Source organism: Apostichopus japonicus, chromosome 12, assembly GCF_037975245.1.
Source record: "Apostichopus japonicus isolate 1M-3 chromosome 12, ASM3797524v1, whole genome shotgun sequence".
NCBI lineage: Eukaryota > Metazoa > Echinodermata > Holothuroidea > Aspidochirotida > Stichopodidae > Apostichopus > Apostichopus japonicus.
In genome coordinates this window covers 7,795,881-7,814,770 of record NC_092572.1, presented here as the reverse complement: position 1 = coordinate 7,814,770, position 18,890 = coordinate 7,795,881, and the positions used below count along the sequence as shown (strand labels likewise).

The window sequence follows — 18,890 nt, the reverse complement described above, 5'->3', positions numbered from 1 at the left end:
TTAAGAAACGGCTGATTGCCCATCGTAATTATTTTATTCATTTAACATATTACTCTAAATGTAAGTTCTTTATATCGTAACCGTATCGTAATTTGATTGGTCATTTGTGTTAGCTTTACTACATTTATGTTTCTTGTAAAAATACGCATTAATGTGATATGCCTCGATAAATGGTTATTGTTGAATTTGTGTTATTGTTTGGGTTATTCAACATGGATATATATGACATTCCTTAATGTTAACGTCTTTATAATTACTTTTCTTCCAACAGGTAAAACCGAGACGAATGACACTTAGAGGAGAGTGTGCTATTGACTTCATTAAAGACGTAACACTACCCTCATTAAAATTCCTGATTTTTCTGGAAATGAACGTCAACGAAGACCAATTCGTATCAATCATCACCAGCCTTACAACTCGAAAATATCCAGGAATCCTACAGTAAGAATATTTGATAATATCCCGTTAAAATCATCTGTGAAATGTGATTAGTGTTATCTTTTTTGTCGTGATGAATTATGACTTTAGTTTCTTTATATATACTTTCTTAAAAGGAAAATCCAAACAGACAGTGGAATCAGCTTTGAAGGGATTGGACATGAAAAGTGAGTAATGTGCAGATCACGATATTTGGACAACATACAATAACCAGATAAAGAAACAATATTGTGTGTACATTGGAAGTTGGTTCTTTTTTTTCAATTTTTATGAAATGTTTCTCACTAGCTTTCAAAATATGTACTAACACAACTCTCCATTAAATTTACTTTGTTTTCGGTTCACGATGAAATGCTTTCATGTATGAACCTGTTCATTCGCTACTAATAACAGACCTTCTCTAAGTTATTTTTTCTTGTAGTATATATTTTATAGCAAAGAATCGTTACATTCAGGTTATTAACTTTTGCCGCTTCTCTGTTACCTACGTTTTTAGTATATAACTGTGAGGAGACATCGCCTGCTACCGTGAGCGTACCAAAATTCAACCCAAAGAAAGGAAAATGGGAAAAGGAATTCTTTCCAAAAGGCTTGTAAATGTTATCATACTTTTATGTGTCATTTAATGTACTCAAACCGAAATTCCAAAATAAAGGAGTTTGTATTGTCTTCGTAATCGTGGCTACAGTTGTTTGAAATCAACCGATCCTGGAGACCTCACAAGCGAATGTTTCATGAATTACCTTTTACGAATGTGGATTCAATGCAGAGAGCACAAGGCATAATGTTTATGCAAAGGTCATATTAGGTCAACCGACTCGGATTACTATGTGAACAAGAAAAACTCAAAAAACAAAACAAACTTGAATGAACTTTATATGTTGTTGGTGGATCCGTCGTATTATTTCGAGAACCTTCTGATATGAAATGTTAAAAGGAAGTCCATCGGCATTGATTTTGTTATGCTTATTCTAACTGATGGCTTGTAAGCTATTAAAATCATCAAGGGTTTCATTAATATAAGCAGGGGCGCCAATCCTAATTGAGGAGTGTAGGAGGTGTGCATAAATGACTGAACATGGATAACATTGCAGGCGTCTGCGAGCGCCTTTGTGCAAAGCCTTTATCGAGTGAGGTCCAGGGCCCGACTTAGGACACCTGATGTGGTACAGGGGATAAGCCCCGGCGGGGGCCCAGGGGCGGACTCACATCCAGAAATCTGTAAGTTTGCATCTGTTTGGTCCCTAAATTGATATGTCAGTCATAATATATTTCAACAATAATCACATATTACAAAGAAATTAGACTTAAATTAAGTAAGAATTATCTATATAACATGCGGGTTTTACTAAGGGCTTTCATCATTAGTAATAAACTCGAAACCTAAACCAAAGTCGGAAACATTCTTAAGGTTGCACACAAGAATAAACAAACCTTGTTATACATAAGTCTCCAATATGAAAACATGGTGTAACACGTACTTGTGAAGAGCATTATTGGGTATAAAGTCCATCACTCCTGTTGCGAGGGGGTGGGGGGGGGGTGCGCAAATGAGACATTAATTACTAGTCATCTCATAGCACAATATTTCAGATCAGTTTATGAGATACACAAGTCATTATGAGCCTCATAATCCTAGCGCCTACACGAGTCAGTGACTATACTTGGGAGAGGGGGACATTTGATATGCCCCGACCCTTCAAAAAGTGAGGCACGTGTCCCTCTACCTCCCCCATGATTGACGCCTGGCTATATGTATAGTGACTCTAGTTCCTTTTCTGTTGAAGCCGATGAAATACTTTTGCCAAATCACGAGAGAACAAACAACATTAAATCCGTTAATAGAAATGGTTGAACTTGTATTTAGCGTCTTGTCGAATACCTGGCAATTTTTGTCTTTATATTTGCATATTACGGTATCATCTCTTTCATCTTGTTAAAAAAAACGGTAATTCTTTACGTAGATATAAATATATTTCAAAGCCGGGTAAATTATATTTCAAAATTTTATCAAAGGGTCATCATAGAATAATATTTAAAGAATATTAATGACATAACAATTCTGTAGTGAAAGACAAATACTCGTTAATTACCAAACCTATATATTGGCCGATAAACTTTGCTCATTGCTCAATAATTTCCGTCAGTGTATCAACAAACAACGCATATAGTGAATAATGAAAATTGTGTGTTTTTAATATTTTATTCTATCAATGTTGTAAATACCGAATAACTTTAATCTCCATTTCCTATTTAACATTCATCCAATCGAGTTAATGACATGATAAAAAGTAAAATATTGTCTTCATTTTGCTAAACTGTGTTCTAACTGCCTTTTTCAATTCTACAGCTGTAGCTATTGTAATATGCATCACTATTATGAGAGGAAAAAAAGGAATACAAAATACCGTCTAGAAACTTAGCAGACCTTATATAACTTGAATTTATCCAGCAAACCGAAAAGTGAAAAACTACATTCGCAACAGAAAATATAAATATATATTTATAAAACAGAAGTGTTTTACAGATCAAAATAAAAGTGATAGATATAGCTATTTCGATTCAACGTTAGAGTTAACTAATAAAGTGGACGAGAGCGGTTTTTAAAAGTGTCCATTTACAATTGCATAATTTGCGTCCTTGTTTTACTTCCCTCTCTGTCAGAGAATATGTTCAAGAAGATCGGCTTCGTGAATATACGTCAAATGGTTTAAGCTTTTGCATGCTAGACAATTGTTTGCGGTTAAATATGTGTTCATAGTTAATACAATATTATGATTTGTACAGTTTCTTTTTCAGAATTATTGTTTTTTGCATATTATGTTAAAACAAAGGTTCTAACTTAGTCGATATTTTTGTTTATTAATCGATGAAATTGAGGAAATACTACAATTATTCCATCTCATACGTTTTTTTTGTGCATTTGTTAACTTTTATACTTACAAGTCCAAATGACTTGATACAAGCAGATTGCTACAACTTGAATTCATACCAAATACCAAGTATAAACTATTAATATCTAGTTTTTTAAGCCTTTGTTGTGCTCGCCTGTATGGCATAAGTGTTCCATGTAATATTGTAGCAGTATGGAATAACTTCCGGTAGCTCGGAGATGGGTTAATTCACCTGAATTTGACCACTTTTAGACCGCGTTTCGGTAGTTTAGCATATTTTCTGAAATATAGTCCTACCATAAACCACAGCTTACAACAGTTATAGTTTGTGTTAGTGAATACAAGTGCGTGAACTTTGAAAAATTCCACAGTGATTGCTTTATGATACGCATTAATAGTGAATAATGAAAACTGTTTGTTTAAATACTTTATTTCATCAATATTGTAAATATCGAATGAATTAAATCTTCATTTCCTATTTAACATTCATCAATCGAGTTGATAACATAATACAAGGAAAAATATTATCTTCATTTGCTCATTTTTTTTTACTGCCTTGTTGAATTCTACAGCTGTAGCTATTGCAAAATGCATCAATACTTGGAGAAGAAAAAAACTAATAAAAAATACCATCTAGAAACTTAGCAGATCGTAAATAACTTGCATTTATCCAGACAACGGAAAAGTGCAAAACTACACTCGCAACCGAAAAAATATATATAAACTAGTGAAACAGAAATTTTTTACATATCAAAATAGAAGTGATAGATATAGCAAATTCGATTCAACGTAAAAGTTGACTAATAAAGTGATGAGAACGGTTTTGAAACTTTCAATTACAATTGCATAATTTGCGTCATTATTTTAATTCCCTCTCTGTATGAGAACATGTTAAAGAAGATAGGCTTCGTAAATATACGTCAAATTGTTTAAGCTTTTGTATTCAAGACAATTGTTTGCAGTTAAACATGTGTTCATAGTTAATACAATATTGTGATTTGTACAGTTTCTTTTTAAGAAGTATTGTTTTTTGCATATACTGTTTAAAAAAAATGTTCTAACTAAGTCGACGTTTTGGTTGATTGATTGATTAAATTGAGGAAATACTACAATTATTCCATCTAATACGTATTTATTAAACGATCATGTCATTGCGCATGCGATAATTTGTTATTTACTGGTACATACAACTTGATACAAGCAGGTTGCTGCAACTTGGGGTCATACCAAATGACAAGTATGAACTTGATATATGTAGTTGTTAATAGCCTTTGTTCCGCTCGCATGTATGACTTAAGTGTTCCATGTAACATTGCAGCAATATGGAATAACTTCCGGTAACTCGGAGATGGGTGAATTTCACATGAATTTCGACCACTTTTAGACAGCGTTGCTGTATTTAGCATATCTTCTGATATATATTCCTAATCTTAACTAAAAAATAACAATAAAGGAATGTAATATACTTCAACATGTATGAACAAGGAAACGTGAAGACAGAGAATATATCTTACAGTAACAAAGTAACCTCCTTTGTACACAAAACTATTTGTTTTACCTCGAACTAAACTGATGGGAAAAGGAACAGAACTGATATTAACAAATACTTTCCAACGAATAATCCATTACATCCAGTTCCATACATTCTGATACTCTCATTGTTTTATTAACTGCGTTACCATCCCAAAAAATATGTGTGTCCTTATCACCTTGAATTAGCACCTTGAATTTCGGAACGGTAGATTGCACTTATAATATTCACTACATATTTTCTATGAGCTGAAATAGCTTCGTCTTCAACGCTGTAAGGCTAATAATCCAGCTGATGCATCGTAATGTATTTCCAGCGTGACTTTATTCCAAACATTGAAATGGTTTCTATATCAACATTTGCTCCTAAGAATAAATAATTGTAAACGTTATTTAGAGTATGATAAAATCCAAAGTTGAGTTTTAGCATGTGAACTATATTTTTCCTATTCAGTAATATATAATATAATTCAACAGTCCAACAGTAACAAACCAACAATTAAATAGAACATAACTCACAGAGAGTCTGAACATAAGTCAGGCTTTGAGAGAACTGGTAAGTCATCAGGCTGAGCAGCAAACTTCATAATATCTAATCCATCAAACGGAGAAGCACCTTGAGTAAAACAGAAAAAAATTACAAGCACTATTTCATTAAATGTATGTTCTTACAGTACATTCATTGCTCATGTACATTCATTGCTTCTCTTAAAAAAATGGGGAATACAATATTTTGTATTCTTACTTCCTTTCTTAAAAATATGAGTACTTTGCATTTCACCTTCACATTAAAAATAAATTGGAGAAATACATAAATTAGACGTAACATAATAGATATTATATTTATAATATACAGTTATCTTTATGTATATTGCGTTCGAAGTGTATACCCCAAATTTAGTACTGAAACGTTAACCCTGAGAAAATATCTCCCATATGAAAACGGCAAAAGACCAAACATCACTTTCGCGGTCTAATGTTTCTTGAAAATGGTCTCCGGGGCAAACCATGGAAGGCGAAGGTTTTCCTACAAATTTGAACACGTTCATGTAGTCAAAACAATAAGGTAAAAGTTATGTTAATTTATAAAACAGTCAATGGCATATTCATATATAAATAGATTCATTATCTCATCTCCCTATATTTAATGGATGGGGATGTGATATTGTACTTCACCCATCATAAATTTGAGTACGTGATCCTACGAGATTGAAAGCGTCTGATGTCAAAGGTCAAACAAAGAAAACAATTGTAATTAGCCAATGTTCTGCTTGTCAACAGCATTAGAACACACGATATGTAAAGAATGATGAGAATAAATGTTAATATAGGACAGCATTTGGGTCAGGGTGAAGGGGCAATTGAGAAAAAGTGTGTCTCGGACTCCTCCTACATTGTAGCTCCAATCTTTTTCAAACTTTCTGAGTAGGTCCCTGACCATCGAAACTCGTGCATGCATGGTTGGTGATGTCATAGGTCAGATGTGAAATTCACTTAAACGTGTTTTGCCTTCACATGCTTATCATACCGCAAGTTATGGAAAGAATAAGTGATCACACTTTATAATAGTATTGATGTGGTTGTTAAGGATCGAGGTCAAAAGGTCAACGTAGGTCAACATTTAAATTGCCCTAAATTGTGCGGAGGTGATGAGATCTGTAATTCCATGAATTGTCCTCTAGTTAAATATTGTGGTACTGTTTTATACATTTGAAAGAACTTTTAGATCATCGTTGCATTTGACGAAAATTAACAAAGACAAGGTAAACCAAAACAGTTTTTTCCTCACCTCAAACTTGATATTTGAGAGCATTTTCTTGGTAGCTGATCGCAAGTTGAAGTCGTACAGTTTGCACACCATGTTAGGTGTTAAAAGAACCTTTCTCGAACAAATAGCAGGATGATCACACTGTAAAATAAACTTGTATTTAAGTGTTCTTAAGTGCTTTCATAAGAATATACGTATTGTTTCATTGATAGCTCATCCTGCAATCTTTGGGATAGATATGTTACAAAACAGTTGGAAGATAGAGGCGACGTCAGAACCATTCGCATATGCATCTTACTTTAGGTTGATTGGTTACATATGACACTGTTACTCACGTCAATTGATTCAAGAAAGAATAGGGCCTTCAGAGGTTCCAATAAAAATGATCCAATCCGTAGGGCATCGGTTGATTGAGCGGATCTACTTAATCCTTGTATGTATAGTGTCTTGGAATAGACATCGTCGTATTTCGCTTTACAAAGGACATCCCTTAAAGTACCATTTGTGATGTATTCCGTGTAAATGTAGTAAGGAACTACAGTGTTTTGATCATAGAAAGTGGAACAAGAATATATTATAACAAACATTTCAATTGGTTTCAATTAATTACATAAAAACAAATAAATGACATTTTTGATCAAACAGAAATAATTGATATCATGTGCATAATTGTTTTCAACTATTTTAAACAATCACTGTATCAGCCGCCACAATTTCTACTACATTTCTGTGCTTCGGAATATGCCTGAGATGTTCAGCCAGCAATCTGATTTGAAGCCAGTCTTCGTTTGTTGAGCTGTCTGCAATAACACAATATATATCTCTGAGATTCCATTTCAGTTCAGTAAAATATAAACCCTTCATTCACCGCTGCTAAAATTATCATACAGTAATTTGGACGTATCATCTAGATTCCATCTCATTATTGATATAGCACCAGCTGCTGTTTCTGATACACTGGAGGAGCACTGTAAACAACCGGTTTCTTCTCATATTCAAACCCGATGCTGAGTGCAGGCAGAATTTGTACTTAAACAGTTGTTAGAGTATACTGAATTAACCAGGAAGCTATGCAACAAACATTAACATAACACACAACCTATTTGCAACTATAAGGGGGATCTGTCTTTTCCTTTCGTAGATGCCATTGCTCTATTCATACCTAGTCTAATGGTTAATGCAGGCATTATATATATTTAATTGAACAGTAGTTAGAGTATAGTGAATTAATCAGGAAGCTATGCACCACACATTAACATACCACACAAAGTATTTGCTACTATGAGGGATCTATCTTTTCCTTTCGTTGATGCTATCCATCTCTTCATGCGTCCTGTGCAAGGTATAGAGCTTGTCAGTATAATGTCACCTCGATTTAACACAGTGTTGTCTCCATAGAAGTAGAACTCTGTGAAGATTAAAGAGAACATGGAAAAGAGTAAAGCATATTATGGATAGAACTGTAGTCGAAGCAGTGACATGAGGATTAAACACTGCTTATTTGAGCTGTCCAACTATTGGTTGTTTTCGTTTCTTATATTGTCATTTTATTTGTTTAGGGAAGGTATTCAAAACCCACAGTACCTTGTGTACTGTGCAACCAGAAACATGTCCAATTGCATTCGGAAAAACCCATATAGAGGAAGGGAAGGGGTTGTAAGATAAATTCAGTTTCATCTCCAGAGTTAGTTTAACATTTACTTGTTTAACATTTATAAGGAAGAAATCCAACAGTCTCTTTGATGATTCTGTGCAAGGACTGAATTTACTAGCATTGCATAGTACTCGATACTTGTTTAAAGGCCGCCAGTAGTACACCTATATATCCTACCGAAGTCATATAACGGTAAATGACCATGGAACTTGTAGATAAACGTCTCTTAACAGTGACTTATCTTGAACCCATATATCTTGCAGAGTGTTAATATTGAAGAATCTGGACCCCTCTCCAACCCTCGATATGTCTAGTACACTTTAAGTTACAACACATATTTAACGAACATTCTTTATTACAATAGTTTTCTTAGTAATTAATTTATTTTTCTTACAATGAATTATAATTATAATCCACCTTCCCCACAACTCTGATTGCACGGAATTGATAAATCAGCAGGTTTTACAAGGGAAACAGAACTTACCACCAGCCATATCGTCTGGAGATTCATATAGTACTTCTTCACTAACAGGTATGTTGATTGTTTCGAATGTTGTCGTAGTCACGCTTGAATTAGAAACATTAGATAATTGGCGGTATATTGAATTAACTAAATATTGACTATTACAAAGGGTCTTTATGAAAACTTAAGCATGCGGATACCTCATACGGAGAAAATATGATTCTTAGAAATGGGATAATATTAAGACAAAATATGTAACTGTTATTGTGAAGAAAGAAGCATACATTTGGACACAAATACCAAATTGTAAAACTTATACGAGCTCAGTATAACTGAGTATAACTTCATTTGGAAACTTCATGTTAACTTTGAATATGTGTTTACTGCTCAGATAAGGAAGTTGAAGTGACTTACTTTGTTCTCTCTGTAGTTCCCATCCTCTGCGATCTAAGCCCTAAAAAATAATACAGTGTGTGAAATATAATCACACAGACCATGCATGGTGAGTCTGTCACAGCACAGACATGGAAAGGATATCACGTTATGCTCCTGATTTTTAAATTGTGCTAAAGTTTTATCTTTGTGTTTGCTTTTTCTTTTATGTTTGTTTTATTTTTATTTTGCAGAACTAAAATATCCTTTCACTTTCTCTCTTTTTTTCCCTTTACTATTGACATGTTTAATTCCAACAGGGTTTTTTATTTCCTATTCAGAAACTGAGTTTTAATTCATTTTGGAAATGCTTATAAAAATGAGGTGAATTCACGTCGAAATCGGACTTATTTTCGGATACACAAAATTCACAGAAGGGGGTTGCTCTTGAAACATTGTTTTTATTTTAAAATTAATCTCAGTCATGTGGGCTTCAATGCTAAGTTACTTACATTCTCACAACGTACCTCATAGCTCCTTGGAAGATAACCAATTGCTAGAAGGGCGACAGGGAATAGACACTCCAGCAATGTGATGATCTTCCAAGTATTATACTGGCCACATGAAATATACAAATATAGTCTTAATTTTGTGGATTTTGTGGCAAATCACTTCTGAAGCTTCGTTTGCCCCATTATATTAATACGCTTTCAGTGACGTTTCAAAGTTTGTAGTTTGTTTTCCTAATTCAGTAAGAATAGATTACTCGTATAACAATACCAACATAGCATATTTTTACGTACTTTGAACTTTATAAAACATCAGTAAACTCGTCAAGGTCGATATAGTGAAGAGGATTGGTACGATAAAATAATATACGCCCATTTTGCCTTCATCAGTATCTGTTTAGATTAAATGAGTAATGAAAAAGATTTCTATAAGTTTTCTTGGCTTGTGTTAAGGGCACTTCATTAATTACATAGTTCTTTTCAATAATAAAGGCCGGTTTACAATTGACATTAGTATTCTCTTTGTGATTCAAATTACCACTGATTTAGGGAACGAACAATCAAAAAGAGCATTTGCTTGTCTGAGACAGTGAAGAAAACTGTACCGAGCTTCATGTTTCACTGAGGTTTCTCGTTGCGAGTCCAAACTATAATTATACGGAAGTCACAAATAAACGAAATTGTTACCTGATGTATGTCGTCCGGTGTAATTGACTTAGGATTTTGGATGTGAATTAAAATTTCACTCTCTTGGTTGACTACATATCTGCCATTTACTTTACATGTGAAATTTTGAATATTGACTCTCATTTCGAACTTAAAATTTGATGACAAATTTTTCATCTCTAGTTTCGTGACGTCAGTAAAAGTGTCAGTTCTGTTAAAAGTTCCGTTCTGTAACCACTTCACGTTTAACGGTAGAATTGTGTTGAAAATAGCACATTGTATCTCAACATCCGAACCCTCAATAGCCGAAAGTGTCCTGCTAGTATCCGTATTCACAACCACGTTTTCCCCAACAATTTCAATTGTTGGTGTTACTATAATTAAAAACAAGGAAAACATGGAATGTGCCAATTATGAGGGGCACCCTTAGAACTCTATTGTTATCATGAACAGATATGTCCTTGATGGGAAAGGAACCAAGTGCTTTAATTTATGTAAGGAATTAGCTAGAATGTTATAATGTCTTAACATATAGCTCAATTGTTGCCCAATTTTATACATGTATATTCAAAGTTCTACCGCACAAGGAAATAGTCATCATCATGATTAAAATAAACCCTGATAAATATCAATGATTTGCTTATTTGAAATTTATTGTTGAAAAAAACTATATTTGTTTAGCAACCACTAAAATTATGTTTGAAATTTACCTTGGACATGAACCACAAATGAAGATATCAGTTGATCCTTTCTCCAACACGTATACCTTACATCATTGATACCAATTGCGACGTTGAGTAATCCCAGTGCGTAGTGCATCGAATCACACTCGTTTATCGTCAAAGGAAAATCCCTGTTGTCGTAAGTTCTTGCTTCACCTCTAAATAAATACGATTGGTTAAATCCAAGTCTCCATATTAACCCTGTATTCTCATAAAACAAGACAGGACATTTTAGACATATACTTTCGTAAAGTTTTGCCATCACTTTAGAATCTGTAATCGCCTCGGCATTAGTCTTGTTCTTTGGGGAACCTAAAATGCTCAAAAACACTGAAAAGAACAATAATATGAATAAATATAGTTGAAACGGTAATGAGTTAGAAATTACAGAACAGTGCAAAATCTTCAGTCTCCAACTCTACACGTAGTCGCCTTAACCAATTGGGTTTTGAAAGCGAGCCTCATTTGCAGTTCTTCAAAGCCAGAAAGAAAGGTTGTCATTCATCTGTAGATTTTGCCACTCTCATCGAGACATGCTAGTTTGTTAAATTACATTTTCCTACACAAATTTATATAAAGTATCAAAACAAATTACAATGTTCGGAACAGAGAATCCTGCAGAAATATCACGAGTTGATATTCTGTGATTATGATATACCAAATGTAAACATAAGTAAACAGAAAACCTCATTGATTATCTAACTGTATAATTCACCACATTTCGTTTAACATTTTTACATTCTGAAATAAAGTGACTTCACCCTGAATTATTTAACTATACGGTTAATGTTGTGTGTTTCTTAACATGTTACTGCAAATTCTCTCGGCAAAACAGACAATGCCAATCAGATGTTAAGTTGCCATATTGTGAAACTAGAAAGAGGTAATTTGTTATTCATTTATTGTTATTTTATTTAAGCTAGTAGCCACAAATTGTTTACCGATAGCATTTTGTTTGTATGTAACCTTCAGAAATAAAATTCTTACCTATTAGTATTGCCGGTAAACCATCGCTGTTCAGAATGTTACTCAATACGGCCATATTTTTCTGTCAAGCTCTGCACACTTCGCTCAAAGACTGATTCAGATATGTGACTTCTAGCGTTAAGTGATTATGCTCTACTATGATATTCAAACTTTATATTGCCAGGGACATCGCCACAAAAGTACAAGTAAATACGAAACTAAAAGTTCATTCAATAAGTACATATTAATACAATCATGGATAACAGCATGAGATGGCGGTACACTCATTATCACTGTATTAAAGTAACGCTATGTGTGGTTCAGTATAACACATCCAACATACTTAGCTACATGCTGTCAAAAACACTGGAGGTATTTTGCTCACTTACAATGTATTGCAAAGGTAGATCCTTAAATTAATACAAAATACTAAGTATAGCACTGAATCTGCAGCCTTTTTGGCTTACAAACTCAAAGACTCAACTAGAACTTAAGAACGCTAGTCAGTCCTGAAAGGGATAAAACAGTTTCATTGGATGATGCTAGTCTTATTAATACGTGATCTTCCAGCTTTAAACGGTTTTGGAGATGAACAAAATGCTTCGTTGGCATTTCTGGAAAGGATAGCAAATCATTCGATAAAGTACAAATCTCGTGCCTCGTGCATCACTTGCGTTAAACCGTCGTCCATGAATTATGCTGCCATAGACGCACCCAGACCGTTGATTAACCTCTTATTCATAAATGCCTAAACCAACTTCCTGTATACTGGACCAGTCTCGAATGCGATTCGAGACTGGTCGAGTGTATAGAGAGGAGAATTGCTTCAGCATCGAAATGTTAGACAAACACTGGTTTGTTGCCGTGGCAATCATGAAGTCATAATTAAAAGAAATGAACACATGGTGTAACGTTGCTATACATTTTTTTAAGGGCAAAGAAATGTTCCAAATTGCAAAAGAATACTGTACAGTATATATAGCCTACTTGCAATGAGCTACAACAGTGGTACTGTATATGTTTTCATACACACCGAGTCTCAATACACACTGTACGTACTTCTTAAATCATTTAGCTAAATACTTCGAGTAACATGAATGACTTAGGGATTAATTTTGAGCTTAATTTTGAGCTAGAGTCAATGTCAGCAACCTTATCGAGGTGCTTCAACGACGAACCGAAGCGTAAAGCGTCCAATGATGACACTATAAGTATAACAGAAGAAACCTTGTCGCTAAGCCTAACAATAACGTAAGCTGTACTACTACTACTAGCGGTAACGACATGACTGACCAGGGACTAGGCCTAGCGATCTTTCAGACTCGCAATAACAATGCGGTTACTACAAGTCCAAACCTGTCGAACAATGGGGCTCGGAACCTCTTCAAAACTGCTCATTTTCAGGCCCAGTAACGTTTATCTGAACGGTTCATCTACCGACCAGGGATAGACGAGTTTTACTCAAAAGAATGTTAGCAACAGGCAACGTTGCTAGCCTAACTGTTGTAGCGTTTACGGACTTTCCAGAACACACACAACTCAGCATCTGTTTATTGCGCAATTTGACCTGGTAGGTTAAAAAAGTTTTAAAATGTTATCTTTAGAAGTTTGTTCATCTGTTCTTATTTAACTTTCATTTCCCTCCATTGTTTAGTGTTTGAATTGATTAAACTACCAAAATTTAAGATCAAACGACACTGCTTCATTCGTATTTTTCACTCTTAATGTTCGTGGGAAGAAAATGCTGTTTTACATGAGGTGACTATAACGTCATTCAGGAAAAAGATCAAGGGAGGCATAAGGAGAATTAAATACAGATCAGCAAAAATTAGCGAAAAAAATGCCGTTTTCTAACATTTGTGAGGGTCATTTATGAATGGGGATAAAAACTCTGATTACGTCATCGAGTCCGCCTCGGTCCGCTTAGCCTCCTCGATGACGTCATCATCGGTCTCAAATCAAATTTAAGACCTGTTTCCCTCGTATTTATCCCCTAATTTAATCATATGAAAAGAACAATGTTTTTACAAAGCTCCACGAAATAAAGTTGTATAATGACAGCGGCACAGAAGTTGAAGCGACCATAGTTTTGTATTATATATTATTATCGTATATAGATACGAGCACACACATCGTTGCGAACCCATACATGGTTAGAGGGACATTATATCTATATTACTGCGTAGTCTTTGTACACAATGCGTTCCTGTTTATGCATTTATTTGAATAAATTACATATTTGTTCTGATATATCAGGAAATGTAGACCACAAATAAAAGGCCAAAACCAAAGCACGAAGTAAAATCTCTCGAAGGTACGGTATAAATGTTTTCCTTCCACATTACTATTCTGAAGCAAGAGACTTTACCCAACTGCTTCAAAAAAGTATGTATAGTACTTGTAGTGTTCATGACGAAACAGTTTTATGTTCAGTACTGATGACATCTCCACCTGTCATCGTCAAATGTAGATGCAAAATATAAAGTCCATACCCATTGAAACAGTCCTTTTAATACACCATAATGTGTATAAACCAAGAAGTTACTAACATTTTTAACACTTTTCTTCAGAAAATAACATTCTTTTTTAGTAGATAGATAACGTACTGTGAGAAATGTTGCTCCATAGGATGAGCCAGTACCACACTCACATGGTCTCCACGGGAGTCTAATTTCTATAAAAGATCGGGTCTTCATTACAGCAAATTAAGGTTACGGGAAGACATCGTACATTTAACATTGGGTCCGCGTTTGGCTTAAAGAGATGAAACCACCGAAAGATGGCAAAATAATATAATCAGTAAATTTATATACTTAATTTAGGAAGGTTTATCACTCGAAGATAAGTTCCGAACTTGTAAGACAATGATGCCTGTTAAAATCGATTTGATGGTAAATGATATTGCCGAAATGTTTCTGAATTATGAGTTTCAAGTACTCCTGGATGGGTTTTATGAACTATCGATGTTTACGAAAATCCATCTAACGATAAAGAGGAACATATCCATCTCCTCCAAAAGGGAAATGAATATGATGTTAATCTGACGGTCAAAAACTTACTCGATAATAAAATAAACATGGTTCAATATTAAAAGCTTAAGGGTTGGTTAACGTCTCGTAAATTGACGATAGGATATTTTCGTTCTCCCTACCGTATTCAAAAGTAAATAGTCAAAAGTAAATATTCAGTATATTCAGAAATTTGTAAATAATATAAGACTTACAAGCAATACCCAATAATCCTTGATTCCTTATTCAATTGTGAAAGACTCTAGTATAGACGCCACACCGAGAGTCAACTCGGATGCGAAAATCCAAACTTCGATTAAAACAAAACTGTCAAATAAAGACAGTCTATCGATTGTTTTTAGGAACGAATATTTGAATCGCACTCATGGTTCTTAAGCTGTTATTCATATGCCGTAAGTGTTTGGGTTTTCATACCAAACATGTCAGTGATATTCATCGTGATCTTTACATTTGAATGTCGCGGTAGCATATGGCCACATTAATTAATCTGTAGTACATTGTTATCATATTTCTATGACGTCATGATTTGACTCATGGTTATCTTTAGGCTCTTACATTTCATCGGATGAACTGATCCAATAGTTTGTGTCGGTCAGTATAAGCAGTCCAACCACTTTAAGTGATTTAAGTGATGAGCCTGATCGGACATTAAAATTAACACTTCTCAAAATAAAAAGAAATAATAAACAAATACATCATAGACTGATTGCAGATATGTGCTAACATTCTGCGACATATCAAAATTAATTTTATGCAAACAGTCACCTTTTAGTAAGACAAGGGTGTTAATAAATTGATTAGTTACTTGGTTTATCTTCAAATTGTCAATGAATAGAATATGATTGTTTTATGACAAGATGTTAACATAGTGGAAAATAAAGTTTAATTTTTATTAGCAATTTTGGTAACGAAAGGAAAGAAGCCATGTTCTAATTAACATTTTTACAAACTCAACAGGAAATTTCAATTTTGCTATTCGATGGAACTTGTTAATATACCCTCAATGTGTTGTAAGTATTTACAAGTGTATGTAAATATTTTCTAGTAACCCCCTCAATTAGAGGGTTATGGGATGTGTAGAAACAATTCGGTTAAACTATGTTCTGAGTTACAATATAATTAAGCCAGTATTGAAGTCATTTTTAATAATGATCAGGAAAGTAGTAATACTCGTGGATACAGGGCAGTGAAAGTAATGTTAATTAAGTATTAATTATTGATGAAATGTTACTTATCCATGAAGTAAGGTACCCTTATATCATATTCTTTGGCGTTAAGTGACATAGATATTCAAATGTATGAAGCAAACTACACATGTGTCTGGTGTACATGATTAACATAAAATGCATATAACAGAAAGAAAGAAAAAGATACTGAAATAACAAAGATGTAGAGAAACAAAAAAAATTACCACCGAAGAAGACTCAGGTTCTATAACGTATAAACAAAAAAGGACAGTTATTTTGGCAATTCCTGAGAGTATACTAGATAAGCGAATACATGCTGACAGGAAGTCATTGCTGTAAGTATTTACAGCCTACTCAGTGTAATTATGTGTATGGATAACAAAAGGTAAAGCACAAAGAAGCAGATGCATGAAAAACTTTGTTAGTTTAGAAAAAAAACATATGTGATTTTTTTCGAAATATATTTAGGAAACAATTCAGTTGATAGGTAACATATTTATTACTTAGGGAAGTTAGAGAATTTAGCATCTATCGTGTTAAATGAAGGAGTTGTGATATATTTCATTTCTTTATTACAAAGAAAACAAACAAGTGATTAAGTATTTGCAATCGGTTTAATTGTTTATTGAATTAAAGAGATTAATGGTTAATAGTCTGTTTAAGGGTTCCATAGTTGATATCATGTGATAATTAACTAAAGTCTTGCTTGGTGGCATGTACATAGCAAAAAACTGTCACATAATATAACAGTTGAGTAGGAAAATTCACAAACTATTAAAATAGATATCTAAATTGCATCTATATATATATATATATATATATATATATATATATATATATATATATATATATATATATATATATATATATATATATATATATATATATATATATATATATATATATATATATATATATATATATATATATATATATATATATATATATATATATATATATATATATATATATATATATATATATATATATATATATATATATATATATATATATATATAAGCCAAGCAAGCTTTTAGCGATGCTGAGGAGTGGGGGTCTGTTGGGTTGTATAGCAGGTAACTATTGGATCTTCTCAGGGAGTCATTTTGTGCTCAAATTTGTGTGTCAGTTTTGAAGGTTCTGAAGTTACTCTCTTTAGAATATCAAGCTTCCTGTGTTCAAAAATTGCTATACATCTTTGTATTAGTTTTAAAGCAATTTAACTATTTTTTAAAGCACTATTTTGAAGTGTGATACCGGATTAATTATTATTCGTTCTTAAGAGCGGTAATCATCTGAGTAAGCTTCTCATAAACCAACATAAAGTTTGTCAACATCTTAGAACCTTAAAACACCATGCACCTCAGATTTAACATCAACTATTCACGTTTGACTTTGGACATGAATATTGTCTCCCACGGTCAATACCTGGACTCAGTATGTAGTAAGAATACTTTCTTAGCCACAATCAGCTTGGCTTGGCTAGCCCAGACCAAGTGATGATGTGCAATGCACAATTTGTCATGAATGTGATAATACTTGCTACACTCTTCCTGTACATCAAGGTTGCGTTCTCGGTCAATAATTGACATGTTAATGTTTCGAACCAAAGAAGGTGAGAAGGTACTAAACTGCAATTTCAACCTATCTTCACCTACACAGTTTATGCAGTACTTTCTCCTTTGATAAATATAAGTTTAAAAAAAGGATAATAAGTACCGATAAAACATAAAAGTTATAAAACGATCTGTCTACTACTTAAATCATGAAAAGATAATTATCCAGTAAAATAAAAATGTATCTTAAAAACCAACTAATCCTTAAATAATCAAAACTTGAAAACCGTCATAGTGCTTGTGAAAGAGATGCGTTTTTAGGCGTGATTTAAGGAGGTAAAGCATGTGATTATGCAAATTTCGGAAGGTAGCCGGTTCCATAGATCAGGTGCAGCGACAGAACAGTAGATTGTATATAATTGTATATGGTATTACTTTGTATATAATGTATTGTGTATAGCATATATTGTTTAGTGTATATTATTAATGATATGTATATAATAGATACAAATATATGTTTGTATTACATAATATATATAATACCGTATAAGGTATATATCATATTATATTTGATAAAGTATTTTAAACATATAGTTATGTATTTTTTATGAAGTGTATACTACATATTATAGTATATAGTGAATAGTACATAGTATATTACAGTATATAATATAATATATAATTTATTTTGTATAACATAGATTATAAAGTATATCTACATATAAAGTATATAATATATATTATATTTTTAAGGTAAGGCATGTATTATTAAGCATATTTTTTTTATCATATATAACAGTATAATAATATTCAATGGTAGTAAACGAGTTAGTAGTATTTTTTTTTTACCTTTTTTAATTAGTTACGGAATGGCAGCAGCAAAAGCATCAACTAATGTAGCCTGCGTAACGAGGTAGACAAATGGAGGTAGACAATATCATAGCCTACGTTACATACAATATATGTGCATATTTGTCTAAAATGTTTATAGAAAAGAAAAGAAGAAAACACGTAAGCCTATTAGTTATGCATTGTTGAATTTACAAATTCTCCTAAAAGACACCTAACCAAAAATACAGACTGCATTGTCTAAGTGGGTACCATATTCTTTATTTCAGCGAGACATGTTTCACTTG

At 33.2% G+C, this 18,890-nt stretch overlaps 2 protein-coding genes across 5 annotated transcripts in view; one reads left to right on the top strand and one right to left on the bottom strand.

The window, feature by feature from the left end:
* The window catches only part of LOC139977267 (uncharacterized), a 46,404-nt gene extending 45,959 nt beyond the window's left edge, over nt 1-445 (top strand). The window contains exon 10 of the mRNA XM_071986554.1: nt 272-445. Coding sequence (XP_071842655.1) covers nt 272-445 — 174 coding nt within the window. The remainder of the gene's footprint in view (nt 1-271) is intronic.
* LOC139976900 (uncharacterized) overlaps nt 1-12,130 on the bottom strand; it is a 39,340-nt gene extending 27,210 nt beyond the window's left edge. The window contains exons 1-10 of one of the 4 annotated variants that reach the window (XM_071985787.1): nt 12,004-12,130; nt 11,005-11,346; nt 9,923-10,021; nt 9,162-9,201; nt 8,769-8,851; nt 7,892-8,038; nt 6,966-7,165; nt 6,652-6,771; nt 5,753-5,889; nt 5,151-5,478 (exon numbers count right to left, since the gene is read on the bottom strand). In XM_071985787.1, the coding sequence (XP_071841888.1) occupies nt 5,836-5,889; nt 6,652-6,771; nt 6,966-7,165; nt 7,892-8,038; nt 8,769-8,851; nt 9,162-9,201; nt 9,923-10,021; nt 11,005-11,346; nt 12,004-12,058 (1,140 nt within the window). In that variant the 5' untranslated portion in view covers nt 12,059-12,130 and the 3' untranslated portion in view covers nt 5,151-5,478; nt 5,753-5,835. Of the gene's footprint in view, nt 1-5,150; nt 5,479-5,752; nt 5,890-6,233; nt 6,772-6,965; nt 7,166-7,891; nt 8,039-8,768; nt 8,852-9,161; nt 9,202-9,922; nt 10,022-11,004; nt 11,347-12,003 lie in introns of those variants that run through there. The other 3 variants (XM_071985786.1, XM_071985785.1, XM_071985788.1) reach the window with 3 other exon arrangements.
* Nucleotides 12,131-18,890: the final 6,760 nt, after the last annotated feature.